This window comes from Stegostoma tigrinum, chromosome 5 (genome assembly GCF_030684315.1).
Source record: "Stegostoma tigrinum isolate sSteTig4 chromosome 5, sSteTig4.hap1, whole genome shotgun sequence".
Lineage (NCBI taxonomy): Eukaryota > Metazoa > Chordata > Chondrichthyes > Orectolobiformes > Stegostomatidae > Stegostoma > Stegostoma tigrinum.
In genome coordinates this window covers 70583031-70607499 of record NC_081358.1, presented here as the reverse complement: position 1 = coordinate 70607499, position 24469 = coordinate 70583031, and the positions used below count along the sequence as shown (strand labels likewise).

Sequence of the window (24469 nt, the reverse complement as noted above, 5' to 3'; positions counted from 1 at the left end):
CTCCAGCATCTGTAGTTCCTACTATCTCTGAATGTGTGTTCTAGTATGTGTGTTTTGTTCATTTTGCTCTCAGTAGAAAGGCCCCATTCGCTTCCTTTCACACCTTAATTTACACTAATTTACAGCTGTAATCCTCTTTCACTACTTTTAACAACCCCTTTGACTTTTACAGAATGTGTTCCCTTCACCCTTCTCTGCCTCTATCCAAAATATAAAGAAAAACGTTTTCCTGCTCCTTTCAGTTCTGAAAAACCATTATACCACACTCAAAACATTAACTGTTTCTCTCTCCACAGATTCTAGTGAGCAGTGGAATTTTCCAGCATTTTATGTGTTTGTTTCAGATTTCCAGCAACTACAGAATTCTGCTTTCATTCACTATTATAACGAATGGTATTAGAGACAACCTCTTAACAATGTCATTTCTAAAATCGAGGTAGATTTTCTCAGTGAATTCTTAATTTCTATCAAAGAATAAAGAGCAGCACAGCACAGGAGCAAGCCCTTCAACCCATCGATTCCTAATCCTTACTTAAACTTGCTACTTATTGCCCATATATGGTTTGTCTACACACCCCTGTTGTTCGTCACTAACAGTCCCCATTAACAACTACTTGCCCTCCCAGCCTGATCGTTAGCAACTCCTTTGTCTGTCCAACTGTTTTTCTTTCTCTTTGGGCTCTATCCTATCATTTATTCCCTACCCCATCCACCTCCCTATTTTCTGCATATAAACTGACATTTTCCCAGCCACCATCAGTTCTGAGGAAGGGTCACCGGACCCGAAACGTTAAATCTCTTTTTTTTTTCTTCACAGATGCAGCCAGACCAGCTGGGCTTTTCCAGGAACTTTGTTTTTGTTCCTGATTTACGGCATCTGCATTTTTCTTTTGGCTTTTATTGTATATAGTTTCTGTCCATCTGTTGCCTACGTCACATGTCAGGCACATTATGCCTTAAATGTTGCTAATGTTCTATTTCCACCACCTCCACTGCAGTGTTTTCCAGACACGCACCAACCTTGTGGACTATTAGTTCAGTGCGTCAGTTTTCCAAATGCACTAGTGATTGTTAAAATCCATCATCATAGGGAGAAATTTAAAAAATGTACTTCTTATTTCTCTTATTGAATCTTCAAAAGTTCTGTCATAAAAGATTGGAAATGAAATGGGTTGGGTTTGAGATCAATATAAAGGGGTAGATAGAGGTCCCATCCTGTGTAAACATCATCCAAAAGTGAAATAAGATCCGAAAGAACTGTGGATGCAGTTCTGAGGAAGGGGTACCAGGCCCAAAACGTTAACTTTGTTTTTTCCCTCACAGATGCTGCCAGACCTGCTGAGCTTTTCCAGTAACTTTGTTTTTGATCCAAAAGTGAAAGTTCTGGGCCAGTATCTCTAAATATTTGCTGATACTACAGGTTATTGTTCAAAGATAATGGGAACTGCAGATGCTGGAGATTCCAAGATAATAAAATGTGAGGCTGGATGAACACAGCAGGCCAAGCAGCATCTCAGGAGCACAAAAGCTGACGTTTCGGGCCTAGACCCTTCATCAGAGAGGGGGATGGGGGGAGGGAACTGGAATAAATAGGGAGAGAGGGGGAGGCGGACCGAAGATGGAGAGTAAAGAAGATAGGTGGAGAGAGTGTAGGTGGGGAGGTAGGGAGGGGATAGGACAGTCCAGGGAAGACGGACAGGTCAAGGAGGTGGGATGAGGTCCCACCTCCTTGACCTGTCCGTCTTCCCTGGACTGACCTATCCCCTCCCTACCTCCCCACCTACACTCTCTCCACCTATCTTCTTTACTCTCCATCTTCGGTCCGCCTCCCCCTCTCTCCCTATTTATTCCAGTTCCCTCCCCCCATCCCCCTCTCTGATGAAGGGTCTAGGCCCGAAACGTCAGCTTTTGTGCTCCTGAGATGCTGCTTGGCCTGCTGTGTTCATCCAGCCTCACAGGTTATTGTTCAACATTGTTTCTAATTATACATTTTCTAACATTTTAGGCAAAATGCATTTCAAGTAATTGCTGTCGATGGTGTCTGCAGTGGTGTCATTCAGTGTCTCACTGCTGAAGACTGTATAGATTGGTTGCAAGCACTGGCCATTAATATATCCAACCTTACCAAGTACAATGTAAGTATGGATGCCTGAATGTAAGAAAAAAAATTAAGACTTCAAAATTATTCAAAACAATAGTTTATCATGTGTAACTTCTGCTTTTGGTAATAGTGATATAAAAGATTCACCAGTGGGAGAAAACTGCCTATATTTAGCAATGGCAGAATGAAAGTACCTCTGGCATGAATGATTATTAGCTATTCACTGGTTTTGACAAAAGCTTTAGCTCTAATTACTGTAAATGAAAGGAAACCACTAAAGAACATTTACATAGTTATTTAATGTCTAAATTATAGTGTTCAAATCAAACAACAGCATGTTTAATTATATCCTCAAACCCTCAGCCATCTTATAAGTATAACTTAAATTGTTTCCTTACAATTTTTTTTCAAAAGAATAAACACCATCTCACAACTTGCTCCATCTCTTATCTACACAGCCAAATAGAATGAGCAGAAAATAATCTTCCTGCCACAGATTCCAAATGGAACTAATGACAAAACATTCTGTGTTCATGAATAATAATGACATGCTAAACAAGTAAAATGTCCCTCCCACCATTCTGGGTTGGCTTTTCCATTTAGTTTGATGCATGCTGCTAGAATAATTTGAGCTTTTGATCCTGACATTAGAGATCTATAAAAACAATGTAGAAAGAGCAGGGCCTATTAGCAACTAAGGGGGCAATCTGTGCATGGAGCCAGAGGACATTGGCAGGATATTAATTGAGTATGTTGCATCCATCTTAACTTTGGAGGAGTTAAGTACAGTTTGTTGCATTGCACAGCAATGGCTACTTTGTCTGGAGATATGATACTCACTTTGGAGGATGTACATTACAGACATGTGAAAGGTCCCAGGTTCAAATCCTGGAGAAGCCCTGTTTGGTTGACTTCAGTTTTGGGTGGCCTGATGGCTGAATGGTTAGTTCTGCTACCTCAAAACTCCAGGGATGCTCAATTCCAACTTTGGGGACTGTGTGAAGTTTGAAACATTTGCCCCATCGGTTTTTGCCAGATGTTCTGTTTTTTTTTCCCACAGCCCAAAAGTATGTAGATTGGATGGAATGCTCATTCCTAAAATGTTCCTTGGCATCTTGGGATGTGCAAATTAGGTGGATTATCCATAGTAAATGTGGTGTTGCAGGGGTAGGAGCTGGTCTGAGTGGGATCCTCTTTGCAGGGTCTGTGCAGACTGGATGGGCTAACTTGCCTATGTCTGCACTTTAGGGATTCTGTGATTAAATAATTCTACAGAATTCTGGAAAAGGGACTTGAGGTTCTTGAACAGTTTGATGTCAGGAGTGAGGCAATCTTGGAGATTTTGGCCGGCTTAAAAGTAGACAAATCCCTAGGTAAAATAAATTGTATCGCAGGCTCCTATAGGAGATGTGGAAATTACAGGGGCTCGGACTCAATTTTTTTATTCCTCTTTGGTCACAAAAGAGGTGCAAGTGGACTGGAGGACAGTTAATGTGGTTCTATTTTTCACCAAGGGTGGTAGAGGTAAACAAGAAAATTAGTGGTAGGGAAACTATGGAGAAAATTTCGAGAGGCGAGTTTGATCAGGGATAGTTGGCATGGCTTTGTCAAAGGGTGGTCATGCCTAAAAAATTTGGGAGATGTTTTCAAGGAGATAACTGTTGTATAGATGAAGGTAGTGCTGTTGATGTACTTTATATGGATTTCAGCCAAATCTTTGACTTGGACTCACATGGGACACCAATAAAGAAGTTAAAACTGCATGGGATCCAGGGTAGCTTGGCAAGTTGGATCCAAAATTGGCTTAGTTGCAGGAGATAGAATGTGGTGGTAGAAGGCTGCTTGTGTGACAGGAGGCCACTTTCCAGTGGCATACCACAGGATCAATGCTGTGCACGAAATCATTTGTGCATATAAACAACATAGAAGAAAATCTGCGTAAAAGGAGGGAATGATAAGTAAGTTTGTGGATGATGTGTAGATTGATCATGTGTTAGACAGTGAGGAAAAGGACTTAAGTTACAAGAGGATAGAGACACATTGCTCAGATAGGCAGATCAGTGGCAGGTGGAAGTAAACTTTAGATAAGCGTGCAGTGATGCACTTTGGAATAAATAACAAGTCAAAGAACATAGAACAGTACAGCACAGTACAGGCCCTTCGGCCCACGATCTGGTGCCGATCTATTATCCTACTAAGATCAAACTACCCTGCATATCCTACATTATACTATCATCCATGCGCCTATCCAAGAGTCACTTAAAAGTCTCTAAAGTATCTGACTGCACTGCCCCTGTCGGCAGTGTATTCCACACGCCCACCACTCTGAGTAAAGAACCTATCTCTGACATCTCCCCTATACCTTCCTCCAATCACATTAAAATTATGGCCCCTTGTAAAGTCATTTCCACTGAGAAAAAGCCTTTGGCTATCCACTCTAACTATGCCTCTCACAAACTTGTACACCTCTAAAAGTCACCTCCTATCCTTCTTTGCTCCAATGGAAAAATAACTGTACATCCCTCAACCTTTCCTCATAAGATCTGCCCTCCAGTCCTGGCAGCACTCTGGTAAATCTCCTCTGCACCCTCCCTAAAGCTTCCACATCCTTCCTATCATGAGGGGACCAGAACTGAACCAGGTTTTTATACAGCTGCAGCATAGTCTCACGGCTCTAAAACTTAATTCCCCTGCCAATGAAAGCCAACACACCATATGCCTTCTTTACAACCCTGTCAACTTGGGTAGCAACTTTGAGGGATCTATGGACATAGACCCCAAGATCCCTCTGTTCCCACTGCCAAGAATCCTGCCATTAACCCTGTATTCTGCATTCAAATTCGACCTTCCAAAATGAATCACTTCACACTTTTCTGGATTGAAGACCATCTGCCACTTCTTTGCCCAGCTCTGCATCCTGTCACTGTCCTGTTGCAACCTACAACAGCCGTCCACGCCATCCACAACTCCACCAACCTTCATGTCATCAGCAAACTTACTAACCCACCCTTCCACTTCCTCATCGAAGTCATTTCTAAAGATCATAAAGAGCAGAGGTTCCAGAACAGATCTCTGCAGAACACCGCTGGTCACCGAGCTCCAGGCTAAATACTTTCAATCTACTACGACCCTCTGTCTTTTATTCGACAGCCAGTTTTGTATCCAGACAGCCAAATTTCCTTGAATCCCGTGCCTCCTTACATTCTGCATGAGCTTAGCAAGGGGAACCTTATCAAATGCCTTTCTAAAATCCATATACACCACATTGGGCAGCACAGTGGCTCAGTGGTTAGCACTACTGCCTCACAACACCAGGGACCCAGGTTCAATTCCACCCTTGGGCGACTGTCTGTGTGGGTTTCCTCCAGGAGCACCAGTTTCCTCCCACAATCCAAAGATGTGCAGGCTGGTGGATTGGCCATGCTAAATTGCCCGTAGTGTTCAAGGGTGTGTAGATTAGGTGGGTTATGGGGGATGGGTCTGGGTGAAATGATCCAAGAGTCAGTGTGGACTTGTTGGGCCAAAGGGCCTGTTTTCACACTGTAGGGATTCTATAATCTATGATCCACTGCTCTGTCTTCATCAATGTGTTTTGTCACATCATCAAAGATTTCAATAAGGTTTGTGAGACATGATCTGCCCCTCACAAAGCCATACTGACTATTTCTAATCAAATTGTTTTTTTCCCAAATAATTATAAATACTGCCCCTCAGAATTCTCTCCAATAATTTGCTCACCACAGGAGGAAGATTGACCCATCTGTAATTCCCAGGATTATCCCTATTCCCTTTCTTGAACAAGGGAATGACATTTGCCACCCTCCAATCATCTGGTTCTACTCCAGCAGACAGTGAAGACGCAAAGATCATCTCCAAAGGGGCAATAATCTCTTCCCTCACATCACGTAGTAACTTCGGGCATGCTCTGTCTGGCCCAGAGGACTTATCTATCCTAATGTTTTTAAAAATTTCTAGCACATCCACCTTCTTAACATCAACCTGTTCGAGCAGATCTATCAGTTTCATGCTGACCTCACAAACGTCAAGGTCCCTCTTGCTGGTGAATACTGAAACAAAGTATTCATTAGGGACCACCCCTACCTCCTCTGACTCCATCCACATGATCCTTCCACGATCCCTCATTGGCCCTATCCTCGCTCTGGCCTTCCTCTTGTTCCTCACATAAATATGGAACACCTTAGGGTTTTCCTTGATCCTACTTGTCCAGGTTTTTTCATACCTCCTTCTGGCTCTCCTGAGTCCGTTCTTCAGTTCTTTCCTGGCTACCTTGTAGACCTCTAGACCCCTGTTGATCCTTGCTTCCTCAACCTTAAGTAAGCTTCCTTCTTCCTCTTAAGTACAAGGGAATATGTAATGAATGGAAGGACAGTAAAAAGTTCAGATGGATCTTAGGTGCTTGCCCAGAAATTCCTGAAGTTTGTAGGATAGGTTCATTGGATAGTTAAGGCATACAGGACACTTGCTTTTATCAGTTTCGGCATAGATTGTAGAGCAGGGAGGTTTTGGTGGGGCTGTACAAACCTTTGATTAGGCCACAGCTGGAGATTTACCAGAATGTTGCCTGGGGAGGAACAGTTTAGCTATGAAGCGAAAAGTTGTGTTGATTTCTTTTGAGCAGAGAAGGCTGAGAAGGGGATTTGATAGAGGTGTCTCGGATTATGAGGAGCATGGACAGGGTGGATAGAAAGCAGCTGGTCTCCTTAGTTGAAGGGTCAGGAATGGGGGATATAACTTAATTAAAGGTAAGATGTTCAGGTCGAATTTGAGGAAAATCTTTTCACATAGAGGGTGATGGGATTCTAGAATTACTGCTTGAGGGTAGTTGAAATCGAAACTTCACAACCTTTACTTGGATGGGAATTTGAAATATCATAATATTCAAGGCTATGGGCTGAGTGCTGCAAATCTACAAGTGTAGATTTAGAATAGTTTTGGTTGGTGTAGACTCGCTGGGCTGAAGGGCCCCTTCTGGACTGTATGTTACTATGATCTAGCACGATTCATGATCGCTGCTTCATTCCACACTCTTCCAGCCAGTATTATATTCCATTGTGACTATTCAACCCTTCACAAGCTGCGTACAGATACCACTGTATGAAACCTCAATTCTGCTTGATGAAGCTAGCAGTTAAAGACCTTGACCAATATCAATTTTAACCATCTCAGTTCAGTTCATGTCTTATCAAACATTAAACTGCCCAAGTCAGATTTTAATTGAAATATTTAACAAAGTTGGTCTGAAATGTCTCAGGGACTGACAGCACGCACTAATGTAAAGTAAAATGTGTTCCTTCAGGAAACAGTTTGTTTGATTGCATTTTAAATGCCTCTAAGCTATATCTGATTACTGACTTAGTAATATTTAATGGCTCCATTGAGTAAAAGTTAAGAAAATCAATTCCCGAATTTGTGAACCCATACCCGAGAGATTGAAAACAACATTTTAAAGTGCAGTTGATCGTGTACATGTTCCCTGCTGAAACTCCAGTGACACAACAATTTTTTTAAAAAATCAATTTAATGTTTCTACAGAGGGTAGTTTAAATAAACCCATCTGAGTGTGATTAATTTATAAATGTGGGACTACAATGACCACCTTTCATAATGTTTCCAATTACTTTATCACCTTAGGACAGAGTTAATATCATTCAAAATGTTCCCAAAACTTAAATTGCAAAAGAAAATGAAATATAGTTTAACTTTTTCTGATTAGAATGGGCATGTGGAAATGTGTGCTGCTCCTACTGTTCTTTATCTAGTTTTGTTGTATTGCAGACGGTGCTACATTTTATGTAAAAATAGACCTATTTTAAAGCTATTTTTAGCCCCTTTCCCTGCATCAGGAAAACAGAGAATGTAAATGTAAAGATTAAATGCTTCCAAATCACTGAGAAGTTGGCTGTAAAAAGATTTCAGTAATAGGAGGTTCAAGAAAGAGGTTCATTTAAGGGGTTCTTACATAGTTTCCTGGATGCTTTCAGAAGCATCTAAGTTTTATCTGCAGGATCCTCTGATAATTGTCAACAGGTCATCCCAATAAAATATATAATGGGAAGCAGTGTTAAAGTTCATAAATAGGTATTCTACAATTGTACTGATATTAGATGAAAGGAGATATAGCAGATAGTTTGACATTTGCTGATCAGACGCTGCCAGCTACATCTGACACTCACACATTATGTAGTTTTCAGACTATCAGTCAGTATTGCACATCAGTGCCATCAGCACTGTATATACAGTAATCCCACTTTCATTAATGCCTGCTTCTTTCTATATGCACAGCTCCTTATATTTACATAAGAATCATCTTTAGTATCATCAAATAGTTCACCACTATATTGTTCAGAATGATTGATAGTTCACATTTGTTTCCCACTGGGAAATACCACGTTCATTTCTTCATGAGAACAGAATTTTGCTGACATACATGTAACTTCAGCAGTATCAGATTTTTCATACTTCTCTGGTGTGGTTGTACTGTCATCTGCCAATGATACCCCTCACATTCACTAATAGCACATGAACAACAATATGTTGGAGTGATATGGGGTGCAGACTTCTTTTGGGCTACTTGCAAAGCCATCATCTTTCTTTCTTAAGCCTACACCGATTCAATGGGTTCAGGATACATATTCAATTGGTATGGATTTTACAATGTTATGCTTGATGTTTGATTATTTGTTTGTATGTTTGTATGAGAACAGGTAATAAGAACCGCAAGACATAAAACCTGCAGTTGTTTTAAATGGTGTGAGCTACATTGGCAAAGCATATATTGCCCTTTCCTTGATGTCAGTTCTCTTCTTGAATTGCTATTTGGTATTGGCAAAACCTCAGTGTTGTTCGGGAGGGAGTTCCAGATATTTGACCAGCAGCAGTGAAGGAATGGCAACACAATTCCAAGCAAAACATTCCCTCCAAGATGCACATGCAAATTACTGTGCCAACACATAGCTCCGACTCGCAGGAGCAGCTGCTGTGGGCATGGACTGCAGCGAAACAAAAAATTATGAATGTAGCATTGGCTCCACATCAGGTGTATAACTCGGAGCAAAACTTGCAAGTGGAGGTATTCCCGTGCCAGTGGTGTCCTTATCTGATGAGATGCTAGAAATAGTGGATTTGAAGGTGCTTTGATGAGTTGCTTCACTGCATCTTATAGATGGTACACACTGCTGCCACTGTGCACTAGTGAAGAAGACATTGAATGCGTGCGGTCATAGATTGGCTGCCTTTCAAGCAAGCTCACACAAATGCAAGGCAATGACATTTTCCAAAAAGAAACCATCTACTCATCTCCCCTTGACATTGAATGGCATTATCATCACTGAATCCTGCACTATTAACATCTGGGAGGGGGGGGGGGGGGCGCGCGGGGGTGAGGGGGTTAGTACTGACCAGAAACAGAACTACACAAGTTATATAAATGCTGTGGCTACAAGAGCAAATCAGAATTAAGAACCCTTCATGCCCAAAGCCAGTCCACCATATAGAAGGCACAGTTCAAGAGTGTAATAGAATACTCCCTGCTTGTCTTGATGTGTGCAGCTCAAATAACATTAAAGAAGCTTGACAGTACTCAGGACAAGACAAACCGCTTGATTGGCAGCAGACACCACAAACATACACTCCCTCCACCACCGATCCTCAATAACAGTTGTGCGTATTGCCCACAAGATGCACTGCACCGCAACAAAACTTCACCAAAGGCCTTTAGACAGCAGCTTCCAAATGCACGACCACATTCATCTCGAATGCCAAGAACAGCAGATAAACGGGAACACCACCACCTGCATGTTTTTCTCCAAGTCGCTGACCATCCTGGCTTGGAAATGTATTACCATTGCTTCTCTATTGCTTGGTGAAAATCCTACATACATTGTGGGTCAACCTACAGCACATCAACAGTAGATTGGCACCACTGCCTCCAGGGCAAATTGAAATGAAAAATAAATGCTGGCCCATGTGGTGACCCACACATTGCATAAGTAAATTGAAAAAATTTAAATTCTTTGGGCGTCAGGACGTAAGCTATTGCTCAGAGAATTTCCAATCTCTAGAGCTATATGAGTAGAAAATAAAATTAATACGCTGGTTCCATTAAGGTTCAAGTCAGTCATAATCCCAGGGTGTTGGTGGCAAGCAATTCAGCAATAGCAGTGCCACTAAATATAAATGAGAGGTTGTTTGATGCATTTGTTGGATATGGTCATTGCCTGACACTCATATAGGATAAATATTACTTGCTGAAATGCCATCTCAGTCTTTTTACATGACCACTTCTGTATCTGAGGCCTCACAAATGGTACTGAACTCTCTGCGATTCTTAATAAACATCCTTACTTCTGACCTTTTGCTGGAAAGAAGGCCTGAGGAATTGTTGCAGAAGTGTTATGGATTTGAAATGATTAGTCTCCAAGAACCTTAATCATGTTTCATTGTGCAATTTCAACCAAGACAATGTTTCTCTACAATTCCTATTAACTTCAGTTTTTCTTGGGCACTTTGAAGAGTAGATTCAAGGGGTGGCAAATAATTAAGTTGGATTTGTCCTGAGTTTTGTGGATGCTCTTGAGCATTTTTTTTCACATTTTCAGATAAATTCTGGTGTTGTAGCTGCATCAGAATAGATTGTTCAGAATGTTGTTAAATTTTGGAGCACAAGGTCTGAGTAAAACAATTGGGTTGTTGTCAGGGCCAGTGGTCTTTCTTGTGCCAGTGACTTCAGTCATTTCTCAATATCATGTAGAATTAATCAAATTGGCTAGAGCTGGGGTGATGCTGGGGACCTTCGGAAGAGCCTGAGATGGATCATCCACTTTCCACTTCTAACTGATGTAAATATTATGTGAATGACCTTCACTTAAGATTTTTTTGCTGTGCTGCTTTGCTATTTTATTCACAAATTAATAATTCTAATTCAATATTTTCCCTCAGATTAAAAAGATAAACAGGAATTTTCCTGTAAATCAACAGGTAAGTTGAAATATTTAATAAAATCGTTGCCAAATTTGTCAATCAGGGTCACTATATTTTGAATGTGCTTTTTACCTTTACAGTAAAATGTCCTTGAAATAAATGCTAATAGTCAATAATGATTCCCAATGTGCATTAATTGCTAATGATATGATTATCAATATCATAAATGAAGTTATTCAAGGGATCATTCATCTGGACTGCACCACCAAATAATCGGTTGTGCACTGAGTATTTTCCGCTGTTTTAAGTATATCTTCATATTCTTTGGTAAGTTAAAATTCACATAGAACAAAAATTGGAATAAACTAATTTTTCTGGTTAGATTCAGTGAATCCTATATTCAAATTCATTTATTCAAGTGTTAAGTTTATCAAGAGGGTATGCAGTAGGCTAAGAAATGACAGAAGAAATCTAATAGGGAATTAAATGTGATCTAAAATATAGCCTTATAACATTTATGCATGTGTTTACACTGAGACTTCCATCACTAGCAAAAGTAGAAAATTAAAAGAAGATAGCAATGTGACATTATTGACTGAGAAGCTGCTTCCAACAAGGCTTGTTGAATGTATGTATGGGTTCATTTTGAGATTTTTTGTTCTACAGTCAAAGTTATTGAAACCTTGTACAGATCATTTAGAACACAACATCAGCCAGTTTTGGAGTAGCATACCTCAAGAGCATTGATGAAGGTTTGGAAAAGAGCTAGAAGAATAAATTTCAAAACAAGCTCAACATGATGACTTTCACAGAGCTGAATTTTCATCTGACTAAAAAGATGGAGAGTCATGATCTAATTATTTAAAAAATACAAAAAGATAGTTGAGACATAGAGATAAAACATACAGGGTATACACTAAACAGAGTTACAACTGAGATCAGAAGTTAGTCTTTTGTTCCCTTCATAAATTGTAAGTTTTTCAGACAGGAGCCGAGGACATAACTTTCCATCATTGCTGATGTGAGGGCAGGCAGTCCAAAAACATGCAGGTCAGGTTGATTAGTCATGGGAACTGCAGTGTTACAGGGATAGTATAGGGGGTTGGGTCTGAGTGGACTGCATTTTGCAGGGTCAGTGTGAACTCAAAGGGCTGAATGGCCTGCTTCCACACTGTAAGTGTTCTATTATGTTAAGCATCAACTAATTCATTGTCCCACTGCCAAAAGTACTTGCTGTTTAAAATGCTAATCAGCTTGTTAAGAACTGACTAGTTCACCAGTCATTGGCATCAAATCTGAGGCAAACAGTACCTTCATCCTCAAGACCATGGCAATTAAGGCCTACTCTTCAGGGGGTCCAACAATGAGAAAGTCAATATTTTTCTTTTGCTTCTGTGAGGTGCAGATTGAAGCAAGAGGGGATTCAAAAAGGTCAGAGGCAAAGGTAGGATTGTGGCTTTTAAAGAACCCCTCCCTTGCTCCAAACTCCGCCTCTGATTCCCTTCAGATTGGAGCAAATGGAAGCCATTGTAGCTATCAATTGATTACTTAATGGGCTTAATTTCTGACAAGTCAAGAAAGTCCCTAATGGTAATTCATGTCCAACATTTCATTGGTGAGATTGTGACAAGGGTGTGTGTATATCTCCCCAGGGCCAACTTACCCAGTGATGTCCCCTTTTCACTATCTTTTTTGTTCAACGACTAGGAATGGGGAAAAAAAAATTGTGACAGTAACTAATTGTTTGTTGAGGAACTTCTTCACACCAGAATTACATAGTTCTGAGTGGAAATGTGATCAAAGGTAACAGGTCAAATTGTAGACCTCTTTTAAAAATATAATCAAGTAGTTTGTATATTACAATCTTTACTGTGTTGTCATAACCAAGAAAATGTACTTTGAAAGAATACTTGTGGAAAAAATACTAGCTGGCCAGAGTTGAATCTTGAGGAGAAAAAAAAATGATTGATCAAATACTTTGGTATTTTACTTCAATCACTGTTGGATTCATTGAGGATTTCTGCAGAACTTTTCACTCAGGCAACAATAGAAGAGGTTGAAGCTCGTGATAGATTAAAATGTGTGTGGTCAATGGAAGAGTTAATAGGAAATAAATTCTGTTTGAACATGGGAGTTGCTGTCTAGCCCAGCATTTAGTTCCCATCCCACGTTGGTCTTGAGAAGGCAGTTGTGGTGAGTTTGCTTTCTTGAACCACTGCAGTCCATTTGGTGTAGATGCACACACAATGCCATTTTAGGGAGAGAATTCTGGGACATTAGCCCAGCAACACTGAAGGTACAGCAAGTTATTTCCACATCAGGATGATGATTGTTTTCGAGGGCAACTTGTAAGTTGTTGTGTTTTGACTCCCAATTGCTCAGTGTAACCCATTGATCAGTCTGTGCTGTTGTAGTTTTTTCATTTGGTTATAATATTGATATATTGTCTGGATTTGTGCAAATCCTATTGATTTTTATCTAGTGGAAATGGCCTGTGACCTAACGGCATGACAAATTTATATTAGTGTTTTATATCCTTCTAGGGAAAACATTATTACAATTCTAAATCGAAGTAGATTTTTAAATAAAGCTATTGATCAAAACCTGTAGGTGTGCTTCACATGACAAGTCTAACTTCCAGAATCTTTATTAAGAGTTTATGCAAGCAACTTTTAGTATTTTGCTGTGCAGTTTGAAAGGAGAGAAATATTGTATAAAAACTGCATCTTGTTTAACATACTTCCCTAAAGTGTGTCAAAACTATAATTAGGAAATGTTGGTTATCTTTTGAAAAAAAACAAGATTAATTATCCCTGTTATATGTACATTTCAAGGAGAAACATTTGCATCCTTGTTTAACTTTGGAATATAGTTGAGCACATCTCAATTTGTAAACCCAGGGAAGGCATGCTGCAAAAGAAGGAGCAACCAATGATCATTCTTAAGATAGTTTTAAATTGTGTTTTTGTTTAGAGTTGCTTGTAAGAGTTATCACCAAATCACATGCCTAGCATTGACCCCCATATAGAAATAGGAGCAGAAGTAGGCCATTTTGGCCTGCCAAGTCTACTCAAATATTCAATATGATCATAGCTGATCATCTCTTTCAGCGCCATATTCCTGCTTACTCTTCATACCTCTTAGATAACAAAGTGTAGAGCTGGATGTACACAGCAGGCCACGCAGTATCTTAGGAGCACAAAAGCTGACGGTTCGGGCCTAGACCCTTCATCAGAAAAGGGGGATGGGGAGACGGTTCTGAAATAAGCAGGGAGAGAGGGGGAGGTGGATTGAAGATGGATAGAGGAGAAGATAGGTGGTGAGGAGACAGATAAGATAAAGAGGCGGGGATGGAGCCAGTAGAGGTTAGTGTAGGTGGTGAGGTAGGGGGGGGGGATAGGTCAGTCCAGGGAGGATGGACAAGTCAAGGGGGTGGGATGAGGTTAGTAGGAAGGAAATAGGAGTGCGGCTTGAGGTGGGAGGAGGGGAGAGATGAGGGGAAGAACAGGTTAGGGTGGCGGGGACAAGCTGGACTGGGTTTGGGGTACAGTGAGGAGAGGGGAGATTTTAAAGCTTGTGAAATCTACATTAATACCATTGGGCTGCAGGGTTCCCAAGCAGAATATGAGTTGCTGTTCCTGCAACCTTCGGGTGATATCGTTGTGGCACTGCAGGAGGCCCAGGATGGACATGTCGTCTAAGGAATGTGAGGGGGAGTTGAAATGGTTCGTGACTGGTTCCTCTCGATGCATTTAATATCTAAAAATAAACTATCAGTCTCTTTCTTGAATATACTCATATTTTTAAGGTTCAGATACTGACATAGGGCCACTGTACATGTGCCAGCAATATCTTCTTAGGGGTTTGCACAGAAACCAGGACATAAATTCTATGGGCTATATGGGCATTTGGCTGCTGTCCAAGTGTCAAACTAAATACACTTGACTTTTCAAATCTTTCCATTTATAGTGGCCCTTTATATTCAATCACCCTCCTAACTGACAAAAAGCCTATGGCAGATGCATTTTAGTTCATTCAATTAATTTAAATTGGATATTACCACAAAATTTGCACAGTCCTTGGACTATTTTCTTTATGTAGTTTCAGCACACATTGCATACTGACTTCCCACTAACTTCATATGAAAATTACTTCAACTTTCTTAGTACAAGCTGCATCATTAAAAACTGCATAACTTTCTTATAAACTGTATTCATACTTGCTCACTGCTTTCAATGTTGGGTGCCTGGGTGCCTCAAATGTAGTTTTCCCCCCCTTGCCCAATACAGCTAAAGATTTTGACCTTCTCACCTGGTAGAGGTCTGTGAGTAACTTACTGATAGCTTTAAGTTGTGTCTCTTAAGTGGCCATCGATTAATACGTCGGGGGTGAAAGGTGAATGCCTGGAAAGCCATCCATTGGATTTTCCATTACCACCCCTGGCCCCCACAACATAGATGTAAAATCCAGATTAATATGGTAGTTGCGGTAGGACTGCAATGCAGATTCACAGAATTCAACAAATGGGTGAATTTATATTCCCTAGCGTATAAAATATGAAGTGATTTGGCTGATTTTTGTTTTCAAGATTTTTCAAGAAATTAATATGGTAGATTGTGTAGGAGGCTGGGACAAGGGAACACATGTCTAGAATCACAGCCTGACCATTTAGGATAAAATATTTCTTCACAAAAACTTTGCAAGAAGAGTGAAACTCAGAACGTCAGAAAGCCTTAAGCTCTGTCTCAATTAATAATCAAATCTTAGATTGATTGATCTATGTTCACCATGGACTTTGAAAGATATAGAGCCATAATGGTTAATTGATTTAGGAATCAAAACAGCCATGATTCTGTTTGGAACAACGTATGGGGGAGAACACTTCCTATTCATAATTTTTGTAAAAAAACCTGGGGTGGGATGGTTTCAGTATTATTAATTGACCTAATGCCAGAAATGACAGTCAAGATATTATGGCTGAAATAGTTTCAATGGAGGCCTAAATTTTGCAAGATCAGACGAAAATCAGATTATCCAACTATTAGGAAACTTTCTTTTATTCACCCAAGAGATAAGTGTCACTGCTTGGGCCGATAGCTATTGCTCGACTCTAGTTTCCCTTGCAAAAATGGTGATGACCAGCCTTCCTGAACCACTGCAGTCCGTGTGCTGCAGGTAGACACAAAACGCTGTTAGAGAAGGAAGACACAGAAGGAATTCTGAAATCTAGAAAAATGTCACCCAGTAAAAACTGCAGATTTAAGAGTGGATGGTTGGTTGTAATCACACTTTGCCAATGACCTATGAGCTCATTTGTGTGCCTCGTAGTATGGGAAAAATCTGAAAGTGCAGCTGGTTACTCTATATGTTGTGGACTCATTTGCAGCAAATTTTACCCTGACAAACTCGAACATTAGCCTATCCAACAATATGAGTTTCCTATCAGACAAGGAGGATTCCAGGGGAAGCTGTAGTCTCAGATATATCTGATCCCAATCTGAACAGAGAACCAATTTTAGAGTTCTCATTTCCAGACACGAGGAAAGGGTGAGAACCCGATAAGTGATCTGAGGAGCCATATGTTCCTAAAGAGGGACAAGTGTGAGGCATGTTCTTATCAAGAAGAGTCAATTCCCAGGATGGGCAGGGCAGATATGATTCAGGAGGCTGATGGTCCAATGCCAGCAAGGTGGTTGTGTCCAGTTTGTGTGGAGCTGATCTAATGGTGGAGTGCTTGTGGGACCAGGAAGAACACTCATTCTGATGAAAGTTACATGTTTAAAAAGCAATTGGGGCTTGAAAATGAGGAAATACATGCACTACTAAACTCTTCTACAAAAGGACAACTACTTTCTACTGCCTGCACAGGACCATGCCTCTAATATTTGTTTCTTCAGCTGACAGTGCCGACAGCAACATAGTCAAACCAATTCAGATATTAATTCTCACCTTCTTACATTCTAGGGACTAGTAAATGGCAGCTGGTGCCTTGTCTTCTGAGAAGTGAGGGAAATTAGAGGTGACATGGGCAATGATGGTCATTCGAGGTTTGGGGCAAGAGGGCATCATAGCACCACCTGAATTTCCTCGATTCTGTTCCATCACCCATGGCTTTGCAGAAGAAAACCGACCTCAAAGTCTTGAATTTTTGAACACTGATCAATAATCTCATCAATAATTTAACACGGCCTTCACCATTTAACTGCCAAAAGAAACAAGTTTCAACACTTTTTTTAAACGTGTCAGTCTCATCTGCTGACTGAAAATTGAGCTAGACTTTATTTCCACAAATACTTCAGAAGTGAAGTATTGGCACAGTCAACTGATCTGTAAGTGAACTACCCACAAAAATTGATCACTCTCAGTGGCTCAGATTTCTTCTTTTGTAATGTTGGTTTGAATCCGAGACAGAGTCACAGGGATCTTCAGTGATCCAGGTGCCATGGTGTTATGAAGCATGTTAAGCAGTGGTTTAGGTAAGTTAAGAACCAATAACATTATATTGGAATTGAAGCCACATGTAGACATTTAGAGGACAAAATGCTCCAGAGGGTTCTGCCAGCGGTTGTAGTAGCAGCATTTAAAGTCATATTCCCCAGATCTCTTGATTATTAGTTCAGTGACATTACCACAATGCTACAAAAGTAAGTAAAAGAGATAGAATGGGGATAGTTCATAATTACGTTTAATAAATGTCGATGAGAATTCTAAATTGAAGGGATTGTGTTACTGGAATCAGCATGTATTTATATCATAAGAATATTAGAATAAATGAATAAAAGAACTTAGGAAAGCAAGCATGGTATCATAACATCGTTTAGGAAAAAAAAGCATTTCTGATCTCATTTAGTTATATTTTGGACAAAATTTTGCAGGGATAGCAGATGCCTCATGCTAGGACTAAAAGCAAGGGTAATTCAGTTTTGGCGGGTGGCACTACCCAGTCTAGGAGAGAACTGCCAGTCCAAACAATGAGTCAGCAGATTAGCAGATTCAGTAGCAGTATTGTTGGTGGTGGTCATTGCTTGAGCAGCACCCACAGGATGAGGATGAGACGTGGGGTTGGTGAAGGGTTAACTGAGGACAGGTAGCTGTATTGTCATGGAAGTGACTGTTTTGCTTCTGGGGACAGCACCACCATAGACCGTTGAGTATCTAAAAAGAAGGAATACTTTAATCCTCTGGAAGTCCACAGGGTTTATGTGATGATTTCCTGCAGTGACAAGCCCTTCTGATATTGGCCAAATACATTTAGGACATGGGAAACTCATTCGTAACTCAAATGGTCCACGAGCAGATGACAGATCTGCCACCCTTTCCACTGCTAGCAGAGTAACATGGCAATGGGAGAACGTTGGTACCCTGGTGCTTTACTATTTCATTTTCCATACTACTCATACCACCAACTCATTGCTGACAGATCCAGAAATCTCTAGTCTGTGATACAAAGCACAGTTTGATTTAAGTTATTTCTTTTCATAACTCCAAAATACCTTAGTGACAAATGGAGTGAAAGATATATTGACAATTGTCTAAAGAATTGATTTTGAAAATTAACTTTGATTTAAGCACAAATTGTGGCTTTACAAACATTTCTATACCCTTAAGGACAAAGAAAACTAATTCAGTTTGAAGTGCACGATAATTATACACCTAAAAGGCCTTCATAAGCTGAAGAAATCATGTGATATGAAATGTTTTTCAATAAGTGTCCTATGCATCATTTTAACTGCACCCTCAAGACATTAAAATGTAACACCAGTCAATAATGTTGATTTCTTTTTGTCAGATAATCTACATGGGCTGGGTAGAAGACCGGGAGCCAGACTCATTGCAAGACAAACTATACACACCAAAGTATTTAGCTGTGAGAGGCTCTTGCCTATACAAATTTACAGCACCTCCGGTATGTAATATTGTTCAGTTTTGACTTATTCAACATACATTTTTCACATAATATGTAGTTGAAAATATGTAGCCAATGTGTTTTATTGAGTATGATGAGGTACTACACTGACACATGCTGAATAATGTGAATTCAGTGTTATGGCCTGCATTTATACATTTTATCCTTTGCAGTCATGAAGGAGGAATATTTTATTTACCTTTTATCAAGTCTATACAAAACATAATTCTAATGCAGATGTAAATTGAGGCATGTCTTTCTTCCAGGAGTAAATGATCAATCAAAAATGTACGACATAAATTTTAAATCAATGCAAATTTTACTGTTGGATAAATTGACTTTAGACTAAATAGTGCTAATGATCTTGTTGCCAATTATTATTGCCGCTGAGCTTGCTACTGTAGATAGTAGTATTGAAAAACTGAATTCAGCTAGCTTATCCTTCGAATACTATTGTTTCATGAACAGAACTATTGCATAGCCATAGCTCATGAAAGCCTATTGCAACGCTTTCGTTTCCATTTGGCCCTTTGTGAATAACAACCTTTTATCTTACTAAAAAGAACTTCCCTGTCATTAAGATATTAATTGTTACATAGCTAATCCATATGTTGTTTGTACAACATAAGAGCAGATTTCAGCAAAGTGGCCATAGATGCAATCAAGAAACTTTCCAACGTGTTGTATCTGCTTTGTTGTAAAGCACCTCAAAATGCAAGATTTTCCTTCTGGGGACTGTTATGGAATTGAGCTTATTAACCCGAGAAGTGGAGTGTGGGCATCCACAGAGGAGAGCACATGTTGAGGCAGTCTGGGTAGAAGGCCTGCCTCAGTTCTCTGGGACTTTGCACCATTGTTCTTTAAAGATTTTTGGCAATCTAGTCCCTCATGCTCCCCACCATCCTATAGCCCTTTATTATCTCTGTGGCAAACGCATAGTCACTTGTGCAGTATCCACTGTGGGAAAACCTCAGGAATCATAAGGAGATGAAATAAATTTCTAAAAATCTAATATCTCCACTTTACAGAGCTAAAGGTGAAAAATCCACTGATAGAAACAGCAAAGATTTTAAATTTTCTCCAGTAGCTAATGTCTTAAACAAATTTCATCCATTGATAGGTTCTTCAGCTGATAATCAGGCTGGGAACCTATACCAACATTTCCTGTAAGTTTTGCTACTGCCTGCATGCTCAGTCACTCCAACCTCTATGTATGGTAATTAGTGCCAGTTTGCTGATCACAGCATTGACTTCCGGTTCTGGGAGTTGTTGCTATGCACAGACCTTGGAGGCTCACACAGCCAGAAATAAAATTATAGCAGAGCTGAATCCTTGATCATTTTGACTTTCAAAACTCAACAAGCATTCATTAAAACTGGCCCTTAGAGAAAGGTTAAGAATGAACTCTGTTAAAGCTGGATAAAAGATGCTACAGTGCTGGATTATGAACCAAAGCAATCCAGTGGAGGTATTTCTTTCAAAATTACTGGTAGTTTCTTTTTAGCACGAGAGCTTCTTGTGGTGTGGTTAGGAACACAGCAGGCCAAGCAACATCAGAGGAGCAGGAAAGCTTGACATTTCAGGTCGGGACCCTTCTTCAGAAGAAGTAGGAATAAATGAGTCTTTTTCTGAGTGGCAGGCAGTGACTTGTAGGGTGCCGTCGGAATCAGTGCTTGGAATGCAGCTATTGCAAAATTTATTAAGAATTTGAATGTAGGAATGAAGTGTAATATCTGTAAGGTTGCAGATTATATAATGCTGGTTTGGAGGGTGAAGTGTGAAGATGATGAAAAGGTGGTTCAGTGTGAATAGGACATGTTGAATGATTTGGACAAATGAATGGCAGATGGAGCACAATATAAATGTGTGGTTATTTACTACAGTAGCAAAAACAGGAAGGTGGAAGATTTTCTGAATGGCGATAGGTTGGGAAAAGAAGACCTGCAACGAGACCTGAGTGTCCTTGTACACCAGTCACTGAAAGTAAGCATGCAGAAACTGCAGGTAGTGATTGGGATGTCATGTTGAGGTTGTACAGGGTATCGGTGAGGCTTCTCCTGGAGTACTGCGTCCAGTTCTGGTTGCCCTGTTACAGGAAGGATGTTATTAAACTGAGGCAGGTTCAGAAAAGATATACCAGGATATTACTGGGAATGGAGGGTTTGAACTATAAGGAGAGGCTGGATAGGCTTGGACTTTTTCACTGGAGGTTGAGGCGTGATTGTTTGGAGGTTTATGAAAGCATGAGGAGCACAGATACGGTGAATAACAAAGTTCTTTTCCCTCAGGTGGGGAGTTCAAAACCAAGGGGTATATTTTTAAGTTGAGAGGAGAATGATTTAAAAAGGACATTTTTAAACACAGTGGTTAGTGTGCAGAACGAACTTCCAGAGGAACTGGTGGTTACAATGTTTAAAAGATATTTGGATAAGTACACAAATAGTGTAGGAGTGTTTATCCCGACCTGGGCAAAGACTCAGGAGGCAGGCACCATTCAGGCAAGTGGAAGATGTTTATTCAAGCTGAAAGTGGTTTATGCAGGGACAGGGTCAGAGGATCTTCCCTGAATCTGGCTTCGGAAGATAGATCAATGACACATCCTCTGCTTTATAAAGAAATACAGCATTTTTTTCACTTTTTATTTTACAGTAATCAAATGCAACATATTCACTGTCTTTCCTTCCAATCCTGTGGACACCTAATCAATGATGGGCACTTTAGCGGACAGCCCCCGTTTCCCATCACCTTATGATATTAGCTAGGCACTGTAATCTCTAGGCCTTGGGGTCTTTGCATGCATCCTATTTATTCACATTCCAAAAATTTAATGGCTACACTTCTTCAGGTCCTTCTCATGCTAATTTATCTGTAAGGACAACTCAAATTCTATTACCCATTGTATTTTAGTGCTGTCTTTTATCACATTCAGTTATGCCTTTTATCTCCCCCCTGTTCCAATTACATGATGTAAAACTAAAAAGTCAGTTAGTTTTAACTAATTGCTATAAGGGTAACTTCTGTTTTAAAGTTAATTGTAAGTGTAACATTATATAACTACGTCCATTGTCAGCATTTTGTAATTTATGGGTTGTGATCAATCTTGTTCAGGACATAAGAGAAGGTATCTCCTAAGGCTAGTTAATATTCACATCTAAACTTAAATGTTTTTTAAGGTTTGCATTATATTCTGGTTATGTATTGAAACCGACTTCTATGATCAGAGCACTTTTAGCTAGAAAGCATTTCATATTGCTGGTAGCTTCAAAGAGGAAACTATTTACGACAAAATAACTTTAGCTGTTATCCTTGCAGCTGTTTCAGGACCTAATCCATCACTTGATGGTATGCATTTACTGGAACAATCACCCTTGCATTAATAAGGCTGGAATTGATCATTTATCTGTCCTGAGGCATCCTTTTATCAGAGCTGTCTCGGAAGGGAACGTACTGCATTCTTTTAGTGACCTTCTGTTGAAAGCAGCTTAGCAGTTCTGTTGAAAGGTACCATTGTATTTTACTATGTGAGCAGGCTGATTAGTTTTGCTTAGTATCTGTCTGCCATCTTGTAAACAGGCATGGGCTGCTCAGTGTCTTCAGCTACAAGTCACCTTAAATAGCCAGGTACACGTCATCCCTACAAATAGGAAATGTTTGGAGTGTTATGGGCCACACGCAGGCAGGTGGCTCTAGTTCAGTTTGGGATTATGGTTGGCATGGACTGGTTAGACCGAAGGGTCTGTTTCCATGCTGTATGACTCTATGACTTTACCCCTATCTCTGAGCCAGGAAGCCTGGGTTCAAATCCCACATGCTCCAGAGGAGTGTAATATCTTCACTGATAATAAAATGTGAGGCTGGATGAACACAGCAGGCCAAGCAGCATCTCAGGAGCACAAAAGCTGACGTTTCGGGCCTAGACCCTTCATCAGAGAGGGGGATGGGGAGAGGGAACTGGAATAAATAGGGAGAGAGGGGGAGGCGGACCGAAGATGGAGAGTAAAGAAGATAGGTGGAGAGAGTGTAGGTGGGGAGGTAGGGAGGGGATAGGTCAGTCCAGGGAAGACGGACAGGTCAAGGAGGTGGGATGAGGTTAGTAGGTAGCTGGGGGTGCGGCTTGGGGTGGGAGGGAGGGATGGGTGAGAGAAAGAACCGGTTAGGGAGGCAGAGACAGGTTGGACTGGTTTTGGGATGCAGTGGGTGGGGGGGAAGAGCTGGGCTGGTTGTGTGGTGCGGTGGGGGGAGGGGACGAACTGGGCTGGTTTAGGGATGCAGTAGGAGAAGGGGAGATTTTGAAACTGGTTAAGTCCACATTGATACCATATGGCTGCAGGGTTCCCAGGCGGAATATGAGTTGCTGTTCCTGCAACCTTCGGGTGGCATCATTGTGGCACTGCAGGAGGCCCATGATGGACATGTCATCTAGAGAATGGGAGGGGGAGTGGAAATGGTTTGCGACTGGGAGGTGCAGTTGTTTGTTGCGGACTGAGCGGAGGTGTTCTGCAAAGCGGTCCCCAAGCCTCCGCTTGGTTTCCCCAATGTAGAGGAAGCCGCACCGGGTACAGTGGATGCATCATGGGCCTCCTGCGGTGCCACAATGATGCCACCCGAAGGTTGCAGGAACAGCAACTCATATTCCGCCTGGGAACCCTGCAGCCATATGGTATCAATGTGGACTTCACCAGTTTCAAAATCTCCCCTTCTCCTACTGCATCCCTAAACCAGCCCAGTTCGTCCCCTCCCCCCACTGCACCACACAACCAGCCCAGCTCTTCCCCCCCACCCACTGCATCCCAAAACCAGTCCACCCTGTCTCTGCCTCCCTAACCGGTTCTTCCTCTCACCCATCCCTCCCTCCCACCCCAAGCCGCACCCCCAGCTACCTACTAACCTCATCCCACCTCCTTGACCTGTCCGTCTTCCCTGGACTGACCTATCCCCTCCCTACCTCCCCACCTACACTCTCTCCACCTATCTTCTTTACTCTCCATCTTCGGTCCGCCTCCCCCTCTCTCCCTATTTATTCCAGTTCCCTCTCCCCATCCCCCTCTCTGATGAAGGGTCTAGGCCCGAAACGTCAGCTTTTGTGCTCCTGAGATGCTGCTTGGCCTGCTGTGTTCATCCAGCCTCACATTTTATTATCTTGGAATTCTCCAGCATCTGCAGTTCCCATTATCTCTAATATCTTCACTGAACAGGTTGATTAGAAAATTGAACAGCAGGAAATTTTTAAAAATGAACTTTCAATTGTGACAATTAAATAGAACTTATCTTTCTTTCTGGGAAATTTCCTCAATAAATTGGTGACTCTTCCACTGTAATTAAAGGATCTTGCAGTGGAGGCTGTTTGAACTCAACAGCCCTTTCTTCTATGGCTTAGTAATTACCTTGCAAGTAGAATCATTTACAGCACAAAAGAAAGCCATTCAACTCATCAAGCTCAGTCTGCAGATTAACAAAGTGTGAAGCTGGATGAACACAGCAGGCCAAGCAGCATCTCAGGAGCACAAAAGCTGACGTTTCGG

The 24469-nt window shown here is 40.9% G+C and overlaps 1 protein-coding gene across 2 annotated transcripts in view; it reads left to right on the top strand.

Annotated features, from left to right (window-relative positions):
• Positions 1-24469, top strand: part of sntg1 (syntrophin, gamma 1) — a 476380-nt gene that overhangs the window by 412488 nt on the left and 39423 nt on the right. For both annotated transcript variants that reach the window (XM_059646062.1, XM_048528465.2), the window contains 3 exons: positions 2006-2135; positions 11060-11098; positions 18831-18947. In XM_059646062.1, coding sequence (XP_059502045.1) covers positions 2006-2135; positions 11060-11098; positions 18831-18947 — 286 coding nt within the window. The remainder of the gene's footprint in view (positions 1-2005; positions 2136-11059; positions 11099-18830; positions 18948-24469) is intronic.